General features: G+C 42.2%; 1 protein-coding gene and 1 long non-coding RNA gene across 3 annotated transcripts in view; both read left to right on the forward strand.

The window, feature by feature from the left end:
- LOC131814078 (uncharacterized) overlaps window positions 1–12,684 on the forward strand; it is a 126,818-nt gene extending 114,134 nt beyond the window's left edge. For both annotated transcript variants that reach the window (XR_009347118.1, XR_009347117.1), the window contains exons 2-3: window positions 10,080–10,137; window positions 12,536–12,684. This is a non-coding gene — a long non-coding RNA (uncharacterized LOC131814078). The remainder of the gene's footprint in view (window positions 1–10,079; window positions 10,138–12,535) is intronic.
- A 413-nt stretch (window positions 12,685–13,097) lies between these two features.
- Window positions 13,098–19,410, forward strand: HMGB1 (high mobility group box 1). Its single transcript, XM_059144737.1, has 5 exons — window positions 13,098–13,255; window positions 15,449–15,611; window positions 15,838–15,983; window positions 16,461–16,635; window positions 17,700–19,410. Exons 2-5 carry the CDS (start codon window positions 15,462–15,464, stop codon window positions 17,874–17,876), a joined length of 648 nt encoding a protein of 215 aa, XP_059000720.1. The 5' UTR covers window positions 13,098–13,255; window positions 15,449–15,461; the 3' UTR covers window positions 17,877–19,410.
- Window positions 19,411–19,658: the final 248 nt, after the last annotated feature.

Genomic DNA, 19,658 nt, shown 5'->3' on the forward strand with positions numbered 1-19,658 from the left:
CTCTCTCTCACTCTCTCTCTCAAATGGATAAATAAAATCTTTAAAAAAACAAAAAGGAGAGAGAGAGTTTGAAATTGTTAGAGTAGATCAAGCAAGAGACAGTGGGGTCAACTAGGAGGGTGGCCTTTGAAATGGAAGAAAGTGGGTAGATCATAAATGAAAGAGGCAGGATCCACAGGACTTGATGGTTGTTGATTGTTGGGAGTTAAGGAAAAGAATCAGTGATGAGATGAGTGGGCTGGGGGAGCAGGGCAACTGAGCTGGAAAGCACCACGAGCGGGTGTTCATGGGGAGAGCAGAGGTGAGTGAAATCCTGACTCTCAGGGTTTACCCTAAAGCATTATGGGGTTTCTAAGTCATGGTGCACCTGGAAGGATGAGGGAAGAGTCTAAGAATGAAGTGGGTTTTCTGTGCCTACTTGGCCCACTTACCTTTGGAGAGGACTCAAGGCGCTACCCCCTGGCTCTGACCCACCCTACTCTGGTCCATTATGATTCCTCCTCAATAGCTGATGAAGAATAGTCGGTTTCCTCATGCCCCACAGAGACCCTGGAAGGAGGCAGTGCTGTTCCACTTGTGCTACAGCTGTCATCTTTCTACCTTTGGAACATCTCTCTTGGTGATTGTTGGGTTTTAGTGCCAAAGCAGAGAATATAAGGAGACATCCTTACAGGGTGTCATGACTTGGGAGCCCGACACACCCAACCGGGTAAGCCTTCCACAACTCTAATAGTTCCGTCCTCTGTAAAACAAGGAAAGTCGCCCCAACTCCAAGGGCTTACTGCAAGAGTTATCAGGAAATCAAGCATGCATGGTGCCCAGCGGATGGTAGATGCCCGATAAATCTTAGTTTCTGCCTCCCCCGCCCCCATTCATGGGTGCTTACTCTCCCAACAGCACGGCCTTCTCACTCTGATCAGGGAAGCTCCACGCTGCTCTGAACTTTACCATCCTGCTGATAACTGGTTTGCTGTCCTTGCTTTTGTCCTTGCTTTTAATTTCGTAGACAATGGAGAGAAAGAGGGAGAGGAGAAAATAGGGGAAGGGATCCAAATCCAATTTAGCAACTTTTCTAAGTGAACGGAAGTTTTGCCTGAAAGAGTTCCTTCCAGCGACTGACATCAGTTAACCTGGGGCTTTGTGGCAATCATGGGTGTCTATGGTAGCACACTCAAGACTAAGAATACTTGAATGAAGCTGGAATGTTTGGCTCCTGGGTAAGACGGTAGCTTTTTTCCTTTCACAGGCTGACTCTGCCCCAACACTCTTTGCGGCTCTGTTGCAATTGGCATCTCGGTTTAGAAAAATGCAGGTCTTCTGCCTTGAGTCCGCTCCAAATGGTTCAGCTTTTGGAGATACGGATGTAAATTCTTTCTGATTGCTCTTCCTGGATATAGATAGCATCTACCCCTGGCATTTATGGCTCACAGACTGCCTCAGGCCACCTTTCTTAGATGTTGGATAGATTTAGGGAACATTTCTGAGTGGAACACTCTGGCACTGGCTTCCCCATCCACAGCGTTCCCCTACCCCTTCGTGGCAGTGGCATTCTTTTCCTCTGTTCTAGCAGTTCTTCTTCCAATCTCATTTGCATTATTTTGCTCCAAAACAAACAAACAAGCAAACAAAAACCTTTGAGAAAGATTAGGAAGTGCACTTTGAGCCACTGAGGATTTTAAGAGCTACATTAAATGTTCAGTCTTTGAGTCTTCTGCCATTAATGAACATATAGCTTATGAAAACCATTTGCCACCATATACTGTTTACATCAGGACACATTTTCTTTTTTTTTTTTTTAAGGGTTTATTTATTTATTTGACAGAGAGATATCACAAGTAGGCAGAGATAGGCAGAGGGGGAGGGGGAAGCAGGTCCTCTGCTGAGCAGAGAGCCCCGATGCAGGATCCCAGGACCCTGAGATCATGACCCAAGCTAAAGGCAGAGGCTTAACCCACTGAGCCACTCAGGCGCCCCAGGACATGGTTTCTAACTGCCAGAAGTCTACATTTCTGTAGGTAAGGTAAGAAAACACAAAAGGAAAAGGATTGAAGAGACTAATATTCTCCCTCTTTTAAAAGAGAGGCTGGAAACCAGAGACATAGCCTCTTCAAAATCTATTCTTCTGCGTGGGATGAGATTATTAATTTCCTTAGTTACTATTTTTCCCTGAAGTGTTGAAATAAGTGCCTTTTGATGCCTAGGCTTGAGAAAAGCTTGTTCCCCAAAGCCACTTGGCAAGTGTAAATCCCAGGAACTAGGTGCTTCAAGCACTGTTTGTGAAGCAGCAACTATTGTTGGGAGAGAAGTAGGGGGTGGGTTGGGGCAGAGGAGAGGCGGCGGGAGGGGGGAGTGAGCATGGAGGGGAGAGAAAGGGACCGAGGCAGGGAGGGAGGGGGAGAGTGACAGTACAGGGAATGGGGCACAGAGTGGAGGAGGCCAAAATCTAGAGAGAGAAGCTCCTTCCAGAGACCTCGAAGCCCTCTTCCTACCACCACCAGTGTTGGCAGGGGAATCCATTGCTCCTGTTACATCTGGGTACTCTCAGGCAAATCCAAACTGGTCTGTTGCTCTTGTTCCAAATATGAAATCTAGATTGAATTCCTTGAATTCAGCGAGCACACGCTTTAGTGTCAAAGTAGATGTTCTGCACAAGAGCAATGATAACACTTTAAGGAAGTTTATGAGAACTTTTGTGATATCTTGGCCCTGTGTGAGGGAAAAAATGTGTGTTAACCTCAGAAAGCATCTTTGTTGCCACACAAGCGCAATCATTTCGAAACCTGGTGTTACTATTTGGACTTTAAAGATTTTTAGTAAACTATGTGAATCAAAATATGAATAGATTTACAAGCTTGCGACCTATAACAATGCCTCACACAGTAAAAAGCAGAATGGAAAAATCCGTTAAAACAGCGGTTTATTAAAACATTGCCCCAAATGATCAAGAGAGGGACCACCCTGAACAGAATTGAACACGAAGCTGCCAATATCAACCAGTTTTGACCAACAAAAATGACAACATGATAATATTTTGCTGCATGTCTTTAAAGTCAACATACTAGAATGTAATTTAATCTATGAAGAGAAGGGAATTCTAGACATCATTTCTTAAAATTGAGTATGAACAATGTGGTGGGTATGGACAGAAAGTAAAATCTCACCTTTACATTCAGCGGACACTGAGTACCTGTGATGAACAAAGTGCTGGAGAAACAAACTAAGAGAGCATAATATGTAATATATTTATATAGGTTACAAAATATATGATCCTATATTATTCTATGCACAACACTATAAAACCACTGGAAAGGCAGAACTCAAAAATAAAAGAAAGCTCCACCGAGTTAAGAAGTACAAAAGGAAAGTTTTAAAGGACTGGTTGGATCCTAGCAGTAGAGGTGGGGGAAGGACACTACCAGAAACAACGTGATCTGAAGCTCCAAAGTAGGAGAGTACAAGGTCCAGGTGGATTGGAAAATAGGTGAGCAGTGGAAGAGGAAGCAGAGAGAAATGTGCCTTAATAGGGAGGTCAGGTGAGGACTATGTAGTTAATTTGGATGAAAATTTTGTAATTAAGTGGAAACTTTTTAAGCAGTAGCGTTCTATGCATTAGGAAAATACAATAAAATGATCTAAAATAAACAGCCAACATCTGTTGATCATCTATAGTGTTCCAAGCAATTTATATACTAGGCTCAGCTCTTTCAGTATATGAGTTAATTCAAACTCACAATTCCCCTTTGGAAAGGGGAGTATTATCCATTTTACAGGAGTTGAGGCTCAGAGAGGTTAATTCACTTGGTCCAAGGTGACGCAGCTAGTTAGTGCCAGGGTCAGGATTTTAAATAGTGGGGTCTGGTTCCAAACTCTTCTTTCTGAACCACAAAATAGCAAATGCCAGAACTAGATTTGGGGCTGATAAAAATGAAAAAAAAAATGGAAATGATTTAAAGCATTGTGACATAGATGTTATAGAATTTAATGTAAGGAAAGAGCTAGCAGGGGGAATCACAGATTCCCAGAGTTGGAGCTAACGTGGGAAGTCAGAGTGAGTGGGGAAATCTGAAAGAGGTGTACTCTACAGAACAGGTAGGTGAACTTGAGAAATTGGTAAGTGGTGCGGTCCAAGAGAGAGCCTTAGGCTGAAAGGGAAGTTTAGGGTTATTTACAAAGAGATAGAGCTTAGGACTAAACTGTGGGGCTTGCCTAGGTCTCTAAGCAGAGAAGCAGAAAGCGACTAGGGATTGATTTAAGGGGAAAGAAGGAATATCCACTAAAGGAGACACATCAGTAGAGATGAGAGGTAAAAGCTGTTTCAAATAGATGCTGATAACTTTTCTTTCCACCTGTTACCTAATTCTGATTTGCATTATCAGGATGGTCTCCTTTTTTTTTTTTTTTTAAAGATTTTTATTTATTTATTTGATAGAGAGAGATCACAAGTAGGCAGAGAGGCAGACAGAGAGAGAGGGAGAAGCAGGCTCCCTGCTGAGCAGAGAGCCCAATATGGGACTCGATCCCAGGACCCTGAGATCATGACCTGAGCCGAAGGCATTGGCTTAACCCACTGAGCCACCCAGGCGCCCCAGGATGGTCTCCTTTTGATAATAGTGGAGATGCCTTTACTTCAAGGCTATGATAAATGTGCTTGACTTATGTGTATACAGTACAACGTACTATATACATATAATATACTATATATGGTATATTTTATATATAATACTATATTATATATAGTATATATGGTATATTATATATATAATAATACATAATTATATATATTTGGTTTATTTTCTCATAGGGAAGTGTTTCTAGAGTAATGAGGTCTGAATTTCTCAAAATGATCTGAATCTTTGAGTCCTTTATTAGCAAACTTCTTCTTTTAAAAAACTGGGGCTTTTATTTCTAATTACAGAAGATATAGAAATTGATTACAGAAAACTGGGGAAATACTGGAGGGAATAAGAAGGAAATAAAGATAACCCTTCACCAGAAATAAACACTATTAACATTTTTTAGTATATCCTTCTGTTCTCTTTTGGATTTACATACATGTTTTTTTCCAAACCAGGGATCCTTCCTAAGATATTATGAATATTTTTCCATGGCATTGAATTTAGTATTTGTAACAGTTGGATAGTGAGTGGCATCATGGTAATCTGTCATAAGGGTTGACCAGAATTTATTTCACCAAGCCCCTGTCATGGGTATGTAGGTTGTTACCACATTGTAGATAATGCTGCAGTTCCTATTTTTTCTTTTTTTAAAATATTTTATTTTATTTATTTGACAGACAGAGATCACAAGTAGGCAGAGAGGCAGGCAGAGAGAGAGGAAGAAGCAGGCTCCCCGCTGAGCAGAGAGCTCTTTGGGGGTTGGGGGGGCTCCGTCCCAGGACCCTGAGATCATGACCTGAGCTGAAGGCAGAGGTCCCAACATGCTGAGCCACCCAGGCGCGCCCCTGCAGTTCCTATTCTTAATCAAACTTTGCACTTTTTACTTCTTTCTGATTATTTCCTAAATATTTGCTAGAAGCAAAATCACTGGTCGTAAACCATGAATGTTTCCAAATCAGTTCCACTTCTCAGTGTGGTATCAATTTGCTGGTAGTACTTACCTTAGAATATGCTAAATCGGGTTTTCTCCTTCCTACTTCCTTATTCCCATTCTTGCAAATCAAAGCAAAACCTTAGAACAAAGATCAACAGCAGCCTTTCAGAAAAAGCATACATGTATTTTTGTCAGTCTTTTTTTTTTTTATTAACATCTTCATGAGCTGCAGGTATGGGTTAGCGATCATCTTCTATCGAGCCCCACAAGCCATTCTGGGCACTTGGTGTTTTTTAAACAAAAAGGCTTGGTTCCCTGGGGAGGTGAGACCACCTAGTCCAGCTCCTGCTTGGCAGAGGGACTCCTGTGCTTCTGGCCTCTGACTGTCATTAGAGGCAAATCCAAAGAGGGGGACCTCACCCAGGTGAGGATGACATTTATCCTGGCTGCTAGGATGGCTCTTCTAGGGTTTGATGATGTGCAAGCATCTCCTTGGCATTTCCCAGAGGCCTCTGGCCTGGAGCACTAGTTTTTGTCTTTGTCCTCCCTGGCAGAGCAAAGCACTCCCCTTTCTTGTCCCCAGAGTCTTTCTCTGGGCTTGGGACAGCCCCATAGTCTTGGTGCCAAACTCCTTTGCTGTGCTGGGGGCGGAGGGGACTCTGGCTGCAGGTTGTGGGTGCTGGGCACGTCTCCTGCTCTGCCCACCCCCCCTTCATCCCCTGTTCAGTCAGCCTGCAGCACCTGCACTTGTCACCTAGAGCTGCTGGTACCCTTGAGGGGAAACGGGGCTCATTTACTATAGTTCTAATGCGGGGTTTTACCAACTATGGGGCTCCTTGATGGGCCGGGAAGTAAATTTAGGATTTTAGGGGACAAAAATCAGACTCTATCACAGCAGTGGTAGGTATTGTCTCATGAAACCTTCCCTCAAATGTTGTATATACAAACTGTATTGGTCCTATCAAAAACTTGAAAGCCAAGGCTGTAAACGCAGGTCAGGATTCCAGTGAGGTTATAAGGTATACTTAAGTGGGAAAGTGTGATCTTCTTAAACATTTTATTAGCTAAGCTAATAACTGGAAGGCCATGTGACTTGAGCTTGGGGCTCAGAAGTGGGTCAGTATTGTTCCTTTCTCTCTGGCTGTGTGACCTCAGGTGACTTAAGGAATCTCTCTGAGCCTCCTTGTCATGACTTTTAAAAAAAGCAATAAGCATCCTGGCCTCTAGGATCACTGTGGAGGGTTAAATGAAATGACTGGTGCATAGCGCTCCCCACACAGGAAACATGTGATAAATAAAGCTTATTTTTCTAGTCTTTCTTCTATACAGCACAGTCAGACTCCTTATTCCTTGCAAGAACACATGCTACCTATGACATCACCAAAAATGGTTCTGTTTCTCACCCAAGGGACCCCTCTACTTCAGCCTCCTGCTCTCTGTGTGGTTTGTCATGATAATAAGTGTTTCCTACGAAAGGAATTGTTCATCAAAAAAATTTCAGAATCACAGCTCCTAGCCATAAAATAATAAGGACCCAACTTAGGACTTGCAAGCTGAAGTGTCTAGTCCTGGTCACCCGCCAGGTAGGAAGCATGAGTTGAGGAGGAGTCAAGTAGAAAGCTTAGATAGTGGTGGGGATTGTGGCCCGACCACAGGAGAGACACCCCTTGGAGGGAGGCAGCCATGATTCATGTTGCAAGATTGTCACCCTGTCGAAGTGTGGATGCAAGCTTATCAGATCTCTGATTTTACAAAAGAAGCCAAATAATAAGAATATTATTAAAAAGAAGCCAAATTAATAAGATTAAGACTTCTTCAATGTGGAAAAAATCCAACTCTTAATAAACACTGTGTTGGCCGAATGAAACATCCGTGCATCTGATGAGGCCAGCGGCCGGAGGCCGGCCAGTTTGCCCTCTGATCTAACCTTTATGGCTCACCTGACTTATTGCAGGTTCTCAAGAAAAAAACCTCCCAAGGTACCCCTGGAAAATGCTCTTAACATTATTTTGTAGCAAAAGTACATGGTAAGCACATAATCTGTAACTCCAATAATAGATGAAATTTCCACCTACTGAAGAGGAAAGCCACCATTTTCACAAGGTGTTCGATAGCGGGGGCAGCAGCAGGGAAGGACTGGGTAAAATTAGCTAGTAGGTAGTATTCTGTCATCCCCTCTACGTTTGTTTGGTTAACCAAATCCACTCCTGAAACGTTTATTGCTTTTAAAAAAAAAAAAATAGCTGACCTGTACCCCTGGGGATAAAAATATATGTTTATAAAAAATAAACAATTAAAAAAAAACAAAATAAAATAAAATAAAATTTTAAAAAATAGCTTTATGGAGCTATAACTCACAGTTCAGTGATGGTTGGCATATTCACAGGGTTATGCAACCATTACTATAATCTGATTTTAGAACATTTTTGTCCCCATAACCATTAACAGTCACTCCCCTTCCCTCCAACTCCCAACTCCTGGCTACCACTAATCTACTTTCCATCTTTATAAAATTTCTGCATTCTGGGTGTTTCATGTGGATGGAGTTGTACAATATGTGGCCTTTTGTCTCTGGCTTTTTTCACTTAGCCTCATGTTTCCAAGGTTCCTCCATACTGTAGCACAAGTCAGTCCTTCGTTCCCCTCTGTCCCTGATAATATCGAGCCGTATAGATGACCACATTCACCAGTTGAGGGGTATTTGATTGTTTCCACTTTTTGATTATTACAAATAAGGCTGTTATGAATGTTCATGTGCAAGTTTTTGTGTGGACGTGTTTTTGTCTCGCTTGGATACATAACCAGGAGTGGGGATTGCTGGGTCATATGGTAATTCTGTGTTTAACCTTTGGAATTCCTGTCAGACTGCTTTCTGAGCAAGCCGTACCATTTTACACGCTCACCCCAGCCGTACATGATGTTTCCAATTTCCCCACATCCTTACCCACACTTGCTGTCATCCCTCTTTTTGCTTATAGCCAATCTCGTAGGGTACTAAAACATTTATTCTTAAGGTTTATGATGCTTTTGATACAGCAGCTGAAGTTGGTCTGTGGATGTGTTTCTTGAGATCAAGTTCTCCAATAGTGATCTTTTTTGAACTAGATGATCATTTCATATAAAGTTTTACTAATAAGTTTTCCCCTCTTCAGGTATACTGTTCTTTCACTAGGCAGAGAATTTATTAAGAAAGGGTATGATATATCCTCCTTATTCACCAGTGAAATATTTCAATTCTAGAGATATTTCTGGTATATATCAGTTTCATGACTGTTCTTTCTTCCTCGGCCCTCAGTGCAGCCCACAGCTGAAGCCATTGTTTGCCCACATGCAAACCACATTCAGACAAAACTCTGGCTGGGGGCAGAAGCACTTAAGCAACTCCAGACCAGGTCCCCCTTCTCTGCACCCTGACAGATACAGCACCGCCTCTCTGCCCTCCACCTCTGGTCTTGCTTTGTGCCTATCCTGTAACACCCTTTCAGCTTAGATCAAGTATCACTAGTCCCAAGAGTTGTGGAAATGGAGCACAGACCTTAGGGGCTACCTAGAAGTCCCTGTGTGGGGGATTGGGAGGTTTGGAACTCAGTGTCCTAACTTGTGGTCCAGACTTCACAAACCTGTCTCTTCTTTTCCTGAATTCCTCTCTCCTTTATTTGTAGCACCCTTGGGCGGGGGGAAAAAAGGCTTTAAGTATGTATGATCCGTAGTATGGTTGACCTCATCAGACATTTTGGTTTACTGTATCTACTCTTTTTCAGAACCTGACCCTTTTCAAGAAGGAGAGACAGGAGAATTCACATAGCTTGAATTTAGGACTTATTCCATTGGGAAGGAATCAGTATCGATCAGCCAAAAACTTAGCAGCCCCATTTGCATTATATATGTATGTGTGTGTGTGTGTATAAAAAACTATATATGTATATAAAATTATATGTGTATATATTTATATAAATTTTATATATTATTATACACATTTATATAAATATATTTTATATGATTATATAAATATATAATAAAATATATATTTCTATATAAATATTTATATTTTATATATAAGAATATATATTATATTTATATATAAGAATATATATTTATATATAATATTAATGATATATATTATAATATATAAATATATTATAAAATATAATATGTATAATATATATATTTTAATATATACTTTTATATATAAATATATATATATATATATATTTACATTAGAGTTAAGCTTCAAAGGCCTGTTAGAAGCAACCTTTGGGTAGACATTCTTGCAGTTGTCTGTGATAAATTCTTATTTGGCTTGCCAGTGTTCATGGTATCCAACAAGGAATGTCCTTGGCCTAGTTGGAAACTGCTATAAATGCTAAAAATGTATGTATCTGCCTAAATTCAAGATCCCCTCCAGTCCCCCAACCTCACCTTCCCCCTTTTAAGGTATAAGAATAAGATGCAATTGGCACATATCCTCATCTTAGTATCCTAACATTTACTTATTACTTACTATTCTACTTTCCTGCCTTCTGATTTAGAGACACCCAAATGCTTATCTCCAAAGATGGAAGAAGAAGATTAAAACAATAATTTGCAGTAAGTATTCTTTCAGCTGTTAATTCATTTATTCCACAGACTTTATTCAGTGCTTGCTAGGTGCTTGGGATACAAAGATAAGCTAGGGTCCCTGCTTTAAAGGGATGCAGTACAGTAGGACAAGCAGACACAGAATGGGATAGTACACTTGTGAGCATGGTAATTAATGTACAGAATAGTATGGGGTCACAGAAAAGAAGCATTTCATCTATCCTATAGGAGATCGAGGCAGACTTCAGGAAGGATGTAAACTATATTAATGAAAATCTGTAAATCAATCAGCTAAATCAGGTAGGGAGAGAGTGTTCAGGATTTTAGAATTAGTTATCTTTGTAATTTAGAATAAAATACCCAATAACTCGAAAGTAAAATATATGCTAATTTCTGGCCAATGACTCATGTGGAAGAAGGAAGGGGTCTAACATCATGAATAAGTGAACATCAAGGTTGCAGAACTAGAGCTAGAAGTTTGTAGGTTTATTTAAAAGTTTCCTTCCTTTTTATGTTTTACCCTCCCTAAGTTGTGGAAAAACAAATATGAGAAATGTTGTGCCTAAGTGGAGCTTTTTATATGCTTCTCTCTGACATGGCCTCTGTTACACTTGGGAGTATATAAAGGCATCATCACTAGAATGGATGAAAATTAGTGTTGAGTCTTTAGAAAAAAAAAAAGCTTAATTAGATTTGCAACCACTGCCCTCATATAAAATTAAAATAATCAAGAAAAATTCAAGTTTAATTGCACTTGGTGTTTTTCTAAGTCATGGGTTTGAAGGGATCAACATGACATTGAAACCTTTGAAAAAAAAAGTTTAATCTTTACAACAACCCAGTAATCACCTCCATTTTATAGTTGAGCGACTTGAAGCATAAAGTGGTTAAAAAAAACCCAGAATTATACAGCTGAGTAGCATAGCTGGGATTTGAACCCAGGTCTATTTAAATCCAGTGCCTATTACTTGCTATACCACTCTGCTTAAGTGGAAACCTGTGTGGGCCCGTTGCTTTCCTGTGGCTCTGTCACCATGAACTTAGCCTGTTTTAGAAAACTGGTAAAAGTGTGTGGTTGGGACAGTGCAAATCCAACATTGCTCCTGAAAAATATTGATGATGCTATCTTCAAATAATAGTCAAATTTCGATATCGTGGATGCCATTTAAAATGTCAACAATTTTTATGACTATTTTGCAATATAGGCACTGAGAATGTAAAGCAGAATTGAAGTAAATGTCTAGATTTGAATAGAGAACAAAATTTGATTCATAGAGGAAATAGACAAGAGTAAATATGTATGAAAATAACAGTAGAAAAGTTAACTTTAGATGTTTACTTTTTAATTACTGCACGTACATTATACTAGTTTATATATTCTTTAATATTATACTCATTTTCACATGCAGGTGTCACGCATTGTCCATTCAACGAGACTATAATCCCTAAGACCAGTCATGTATTTTTTTTAAGAAAAGGAGTAAGCATTAAAACCATAGGTCAGGAAAGGTTATCTGAGCCTGCTCTCAAACAGTTTAATAAATAGGAGTAAATACATTAGGTTATGGATGCTTGAAGTGGCTGTAAGAAATGAAATTAACATAAAAATGATTAATTTTAACTTTGATCTATTACATTGGGAGGAATTGGCTGGTGGATTTAGAAGTGTATAAATACACCAGTAGAGAGTGAAAAAGGGGAAGTCTGTTATAACTGAATAGGGGTGTGGTCTGCCTAGGCTCAGGAGGAATAGATAATAGGTTCCGAAAAGACTGATAGAGCTATAGTCTTCAGAACTGTCCATTAGAGCTAGTACATTTTCTTTACAGACATAATAAGTATGCCTATTAATACCAGCCAGCTTGGTGAGTTAGAGAAACCACAGCCTGTGGATTTGGGCATATGCACTCTCTGCCTGCATCTAATCCTCGGGGTAACAATATACCTACAACTGCTGTAATCCTAGAGCAGTTCCATGGATGCACTAAGTGGTGTGATGGGAGGGAAAGATAGCATCACAAGGATTCGTTTGATTATAACAGTAATCCACACCAAGTCAAATAAAATAGCCAAACAGTTAAAAATGTGGTCTCTAATGAATTTGCTAATTCTAGCAGGCCCTCACAAACATTTCCTGCTAGAGTGCCCCATATCAAGACGAAGTAGCTGTGCTTTAATTACATGGATTAATTATTTGATTTCCAGGAAGTTAAGACAGTGCTTTGTATTTAAATAAAAAGTTCTAGACATGCTGTGAAACTCGATCAAACCAAGAAAAAGAGTGAAACTGAATGCCTGTTCAGGGAGTCAAGATTTCAGCTGCTCGGCAAGCTTGACGTTACGGGTTATGAGCCCAGAAAAGGGGTATTTTAAAACCGGCTGACTGGATCGTGTCACTTTGTTATAGGAAAAGCCCTGCCTTTCCAGAGATCTAAAGTGTAATGCAACCGTATGCTGTTGAGGGGCTCGAATCTTGGCTGTCTTCGCCCCTCTGCACTAGCCGATACCCCAATTTTCAGGGGACGTGATCTCATACTGTCGCCCTCACTTTTGAAGGTCTGTTAAAATTCTGGGGTCTCTTATCTCAATGGCTTTGGAAGTGAGTTTGGGGTAAGAAGGGGGGGGGAGGCCTGTGAGTGTCTCTTTTGCCTGAGGAGTTAGAGACACTTGTGGAAAAGTCAGGCCCTTTTCGCTCCGGCGGCCGCTCCGGTGTGGGGCTGGCTTGGGTTAGACACATGCACACATACACCATAGAGCTCTGCTTTCCCGTAGCAGCTGCTGCCTCTGCCTCTGCCTCTCCCGCCTCAGCCTCTTTGCCCGGCATACACACACATTCAGATTTGCGCGCTGTTTCAATCCTTGATGACGTGTCCCCGGAGACAGCCAATAGCAAACGGGCTCTGGTCAGGACAATGGGAGGTATCGGGCCAATGAGCGAGCCCCGTGAGTTGGCGGTAGCCAATAGGAGCCGCGCTGGCTGGAGAGTAATGTTACAGAGCGGAGAGAGTGAGGAGGCTGCGTCTGGCTCCCGCTCTCACAGCCATTGCAGTACATTGAGCTCCATAGAGACAGCGCCGGGGCAAGTGAGAGCCAGACGGGCACTGGGCGACTCTGTGCCTCGCTGAGGGTGAGTCTGGGGCAGCGCCGCGGCGGGGAGAGTGCCTCCGGCAGCTCCCCACCCCGCGCGGTGGCCGGATCCCCGCGGCCGGGAGCCGGCGGGTCAGGATCCACACAAAGGCAAATGAGGGGGGACCGTGGGGGGAACTGCGCACGGAGCGAGCCTCTTCTCGGGCGCCGGGAGCCCTGCCCCGCGCCGGAACCCCGGCCCACAGGCTGCCTGAGGCGCTGCGAACCCCGAGCCCCGCGAGTTTCCACCCCCGGCGGCGTCCGCGCTGACTGGCGCAAAAAAATATTTTTTAATTAAAAAAAATTTTTTTAACGTGTTTTCAGCCCCCGGGCCGAATGTTGGGGCGGCCGGCGTGCGCGGGGAGCGGCGGGCGGCGGGGCCGGCGGCGGGAGGGCAGGCAGGCGGGCGGGCGGGCAGGCGGGCAGGCGGCGGCGCTTCACGGGCTGCATTGGCCGCCGCAGAGAGACGGGCGCCGGCGGCGAGCGCGGGCGGGCGGGCGGACGGGCTCTGCGGGCGAGGCGGCGCGGTGGGCCGGGGGCGGCGGCGCGGGGCCGGGCCCGCCGGCCTGTGCCCGGGCGCGGCGGCGGCGGCGGCGGCGGCGGCGGCGGCGGCTCGGCGGCGGGGGGAGCGGCGCCGCTGCGCTCGCTGGAACATGGCTGACTCGGCCCGGCGCTGCTGGCTGGAGAGAAAACAAGGCGGGCGGGAGCGGGCGGGGGAGCTGGGCGCAGCAGTTCCGAGGCAACTTTTTTTTTCCTCTCTTCCCAGCCCCGCGTTCTCCGTGCGGGGGCGGCCGGGGCGCGCGGGCCCGCGCGGAGGGGAACGGGGAGCGGCGGACCGGTGGGCGCCTCCCGGGGCGACCCCCTCCCCCGCGGGCCGGGAGGGGGGAGGGTCCGGGCCCGCGCGCCCCCCGCCCCTCCCCCCGGCTGTAATGGCCGAGTGTGTGCGCCAGAGCGCGGCGCGCACCCCGCCCGCCTGCGTTCACACTCACACACACACTCACACACATACACACACAAAGGGAAGGAGCCATATTCTCGCTCGCGCTCGCCCTCGCGGCGGCGGCGGCGCAGGCGGGGAAGACGCGCAGCGGCCATTCCGTGCGCGCCGGCCCCGGCGGCCGCGGGCGGAGCCAGCCCCCATTTCGAGCGGGGCTTCTCCCTCCGCCAAGCTGACAAAATGGGGGAGGCCTGCGGGGCCTGCGCCGGCGGCGGGGCGGACGGGCGGGCGGACGCACGTGGCGGCCCGGCGCGGGCGGGCCGGGGCCTGGAGGCCGGGCCGCGGTCCCGCGTTTCTTCGGCCGCCCCGCCGCTACCGAAGTTCTGGGGGTGGGGGCCGAGTGGCGGGAAGGTGTGCGGAGCCCGCCTCGCGCGGCGCCCCGACTTTTCACAGATTAAAAAAAAAAAAATACTCTCCTGGTTTGGGGGGGGGCAGGCAGAGCAACGAGCAGGAGTGGCTTTTGTCCCTCATCCTTGTTTACTCGAAGAAACTTCAGACCGGACGTGTTTAGTCAGAAGTGAAATACATCTCGGGGCCAAACCGATAGGAAACGAGGCTGCCTCGCGGTGGCAGCCGTACAAATACCACCGCCACCCCCCCAGCCTGGGTCCGAGCGTTGGAGCTTTCTCCTCCCTGCAAAGTTTTGTGCAGAGAGAGTATTTTTAAAGCCCTCATTGAGAAAACTTCAGGTAGACGGTGATTTAGGCCCGTAATTTGGAAAGAATCTGCTCACTTGGGCTGTTACCTGTTTATTTTTTATGTGGTGCAGATCCACGAATCGGCAGCATTGGTTTTGTGGGCTTTGGTTTCGTTGATCAAAAATGGTTTTTTGGTTTTGTACATTTAAAAAGTTTTTAAATGACCGGTTAGTATTCATTCAGAACAGATATAAAGCAGATAAGTAAAGAATACTGTATGAGGATACCATTGTGCCTATACTCTTTTTGAGTGTCCCTGAAGGACCGTTTTGGGTGTTTGTTGGGGTTTTTTGTTTTGTTCTGTTTTGTTTGCTTGGCATAGCCTCTTGTAGGAATTGGCTATCACTGCCATTTTCTTCTTTAGTGTTCTAGGAGGTTTAAGTCACTACCTTTAAATAACCAATGCTTGGGTTTTCATTCACACCCCAGGAAGTTAAAGTGCTCTGAAAATGCTATAATTTCATTGCTAATATCAAACATTTACTTTATCTCTTTTTAGAAAATAATTAACCATGGGCAAAGGAGATCCTAAGAAGCCGAGAGGCAAAATGTCATCATATGCATTCTTTGTGCAAACTTGCCGGGAGGAGCACAAGAAGAAGCACCCAGATGCTTCAGTCAACTTCTCAGAGTTTTCTAAGAAGTGCTCAGAAAGGTGGAAGGTAAGGGGGCTTGGAAATTACTGAGGAGATAATTTTTTTAAAGGTTAAATCCAAATTAAGATTTTTTTTTTAAAAAACTAGGTGCTATTTGCATAATATGAGTAGTGATATTAGAACAGACTGCTGAATAAATGATAAAAGATACTGATTTTAGTCATTTTAATACTTTGAGGACAATTTACTAAAATTTTCTGTTGACTTAAGTTTACAAACAATTCTTTTGTAGACCATGTCTGCTAAAGAGAAAGGAAAATTTGAAGACATGGCAAAGGCTGACAAGGCCCGTTATGAAAGAGAAATGAAAACTTATATTCCCCCTAAAGGGGAAACAAAAAAGAAGTTCAAGGATCCCAATGCACCCAAGAGGCCTCCGTAAGTACCTCGCCTGTTTTTATTTTCAGGGAGGGTTTTGCAGTAGATTAAGATAGAAGTTAAGCAAGCCACCTTGTGGGTTTGGAGTGTATGATCAAAGTTTCTTAGCTGGTAAGTAGTTCACATTGGTATATTGTAAGTAAAATTCCTATCAAATGGGAGGTGTAGCCAGAGCATTTGAATTAAGACACTTGCCTCCTTCACTTGATACATCTCCTAAATGTAACTTTATTTTTTTTTTTTATTTTTACATTTTTTGAGAAACCCCAATTACCCGAAATACTTTAGGATGAATTAGTGCATCTTCAACTAGTTTAAAAAGCTCTAAGTTAAGCTTTGGTTATGAAGACTGTTTAGAAGATAGAACATTTGCACCATGTCTAGTATCAGGTAGAAATTAGAAGCAGCTTTTATGTAATAGTACAATACACATTTGATAGTCAACTTAAAATCCTAAAATTAAATTTATCTTTTTAGTTCGGCCTTTTTCTTGTTTTGTTCTGAGTATCGCCCCAAAATCAAAGGAGAACATCCAGGCCTATCCATTGGTGATGTTGCAAAGAAACTGGGAGAAATGTGGAATAACACTGCTGCAGATGACAAGCAGCCTTACGAAAAGAAGGCTGCTAAGCTGAAGGAAAAATATGAAAAGGTAAGAAGTATGGATTTGCTCAGTGTAACAATGAAAGGGTATGCCAGATGTTAGATTATAGTTGGTACCTCATCTCAGTTTTATATTTTCTTGTGGTTTTCTAAAAGTTTGGGACGTAATGCAGTTTTTAGATAAACAGCTACATTCAGTGTGCCATTGACTGGCTATAGTCTTAATTCTTTTCCATCATTCAAAGAGTACAGAAGATCAAATAAATTGTTATACTTTTTTTTTTTTAACACTTGGGTGCAAAGGCCATACGCTTAAGCAGCTTATATTACTCTCTGATACCTCCAAATTTGTGGAGATTCTGGTAGTCCCTTTGAGTCAAATGATTACTTTAAATGATCAGACACATTTATTAAAACAGTCTGGGGAAAGTAATAAAGACTATATCCTTCATAAAGCTACCCTGAAACATTTCTCTTGCCTCCTTAGATAACAAGAAAAAAATCCCAACTTGGTTAAAAGTTGGAAGTCTCTTGATCTATATAAATTGATAAAAAAAATTTGGCTCCTATACTTTGAATTGGAGTATTAAGTTGAATTTTAGCTTATTTAGGTGTCTGGGAAAATGTTGGTTGCTAGATGTTTCTTAACCTGATTGCATGCTTACTAGCAAATTACCTTTTTTGTTGTTGTTTTTAAGACAAAATTTTCTACTATGGATTAGGGTCTGATAGAAACCTGTAGAATGCTGTTTTGCATTCAGAAGGTGGCAGTGTCTACCCTTTAATCCAAAGACTGCATTCTAGTTTTAATAAGGCTAAAGTTAAGATGTGGTACATAATTGTACTTCAGTGAGGCATAACATTGCAAATTTAGATCATGTCATTCTGTAGGATATGCATTATTAATTGCAGTTATTTCCTAGTGTTTTTGTATGCATATTCTTCAGTCCTTATGTATGGAGTCGGGGTGAGTCTATAGATACGTAATATTTTCATGTAATTGGGGTCTTGACTTTTCATGAAGTTTTGGTCAAGTTCAGTGTTATTTTTAGTTCTCCCTTTACTTAACTGTTTTGTCTTTCCTTCCACTTTCTCCTGCTGTTGCTTTGGAAGGATATTGCTGCATACCGAGCTAAAGGAAAGCCTGATGCGGCAAAAAAGGGAGTCGTCAAGGCTGAAAAGAGCAAGAAAAAGAAGGAAGAGGAGGAGGATGAGGAAGATGAAGAGGATGAGGAGGAGGAGGAAGATGAAGAAGATGAAGATGAAGAAGAAGATGATGATGATGAATAAGTTGGTTCTAGCGCAGTTTTTTTTTCTTGTCTATAAAGCATTTAACCCCCCTGTACACAACTCACTCCTTTTAAAGAAAAAAATTGAAATGTAAGGCTGTGTAAGATTTGTTTTTAAACTGTACAGTGTCTTTTTTTGTATAGTTAACACACTACCGAATGTGTCTTTAGATAGCCCTGTCCTGGTGGTATTTTCAATAGCCACTAACCTTGCCTGGTACAGTATGGGGGTTGTAAATTGGCATGGAAACTTAAAGCAGGTTCTTGTTGGTGCACAGCACAAATTAGTTATATATGGGGATGGTAGTTTTTCATCTTCAGTTGTCTCTGATGCAGCTTCTACGAAATAATTGTTGTTCTGTTAACTGAATACCACTCTGTAATTGCAAAAAAAAAAAAAAGTTGCAGCTGTTTTGTTGACATTCTGAATGCTTCTAAGTAAATACAATTTTTTTTATTAGTATTGTTGTCCTTTTCATAGGTCTGAAATATTTCTTCTTGAGGGGAAGCTAGTCTTTTGCTTTTGCCCATTTTGGATCACATGGATTATTACAGTGTTTATCTTTTCATATAGTTAGCTGATTAAAAAAAAGCTTTTGTCTGCACCCTGCATACTCATGATGAGGGTAATAAAAGTTGAATTGAGACAGTTTTCATCCATAACTGAAACTCAAATCTTGATCAATTGATACCAGATCTCACATAGCCCAGTCACGTTTATAAAGTGAAGAGTAACCAGTCTAGTCACAGCATGGGATTAGTAGAATCAAACATTTTGAAAAGTCTGTCCTTGAAGGACTAAGAGAAAAGTATGTTCTAATCTTTACTTGAGGACTCTACATTCTTTAACTCCCATTACCATGTAATGGCAGTTATATTTGCAGTTCCCACATTAAAGAAGACCTGAGAATGTATCCCCAAAAGCGTGAGCTTAAAATACAAGACTGCCATATTAATTTTTTTGTTGACATTAGTCCCAGCAAAGGCTCTGGAAAAAAAAAAAAAAAAGGGCTGGCTGTAAATGTCTTCTCCTATTTATCTGAATATAGATTTCATAGGAAACTTGACTTTCATTAAAGGTATTTTTAATTAATTGGGCCAACTTATAAAATGTATGCCACATTTAAAATCAGGTGTATTTTCCTATATTATAGTTTGCTCCTTTATATAAGTCAAATAGACCTGAAGGAAGAAGACACTTAAAACTTTGTATTTCAGTATGAGTTACCTGATTTGAATTTGATTTCTCTTTACAAAACCCTAACCCATTCATTAGACTCATGTTTATCTACATAGCAGTTTAGGGAACAATTTGGCAATTTTGTGGTTTTTTGAGATTATCGTTCTCTTAAAGTGCCAGTGTTTTAAAATAGCGTTCTTGTAATTTTACACGCTTTTGTGATGGAGTGCTGTTTTGTTATATAATTTTGACTTGGATTCTTTCCATTTGCATTTGTTTATGTAATTTCAGGAGGAATACTGAACATCTGAGTCCTGGATGATACTAATAAACTAATAATTGCAGAGGTTTTAAATATTAGTTAAATGGCTTTCACTTAAGAATTTGTTACATACATATTTTAACTTTTCCAGTAGTAACTTAGCAACACCATTTAAACAAATCTAAAGTCTGGCAGAGTTTTTCCCTTTAAAATTACTTTGTTTATGAGTAGGATAATGATTTGATGAAAGCAAGTTTTTGTTGAATGGTGTTCTCAGGGGATGTTGTATATATAAATGCAGAAAAATTAAGTTTACTTCCAGAATGTTGGGTTAAACCAGA

This window comes from Mustela lutreola, chromosome 13 (genome assembly GCF_030435805.1).
Source record: "Mustela lutreola isolate mMusLut2 chromosome 13, mMusLut2.pri, whole genome shotgun sequence".
Classification (NCBI taxonomy): domain Eukaryota; kingdom Metazoa; phylum Chordata; class Mammalia; order Carnivora; family Mustelidae; genus Mustela; species Mustela lutreola.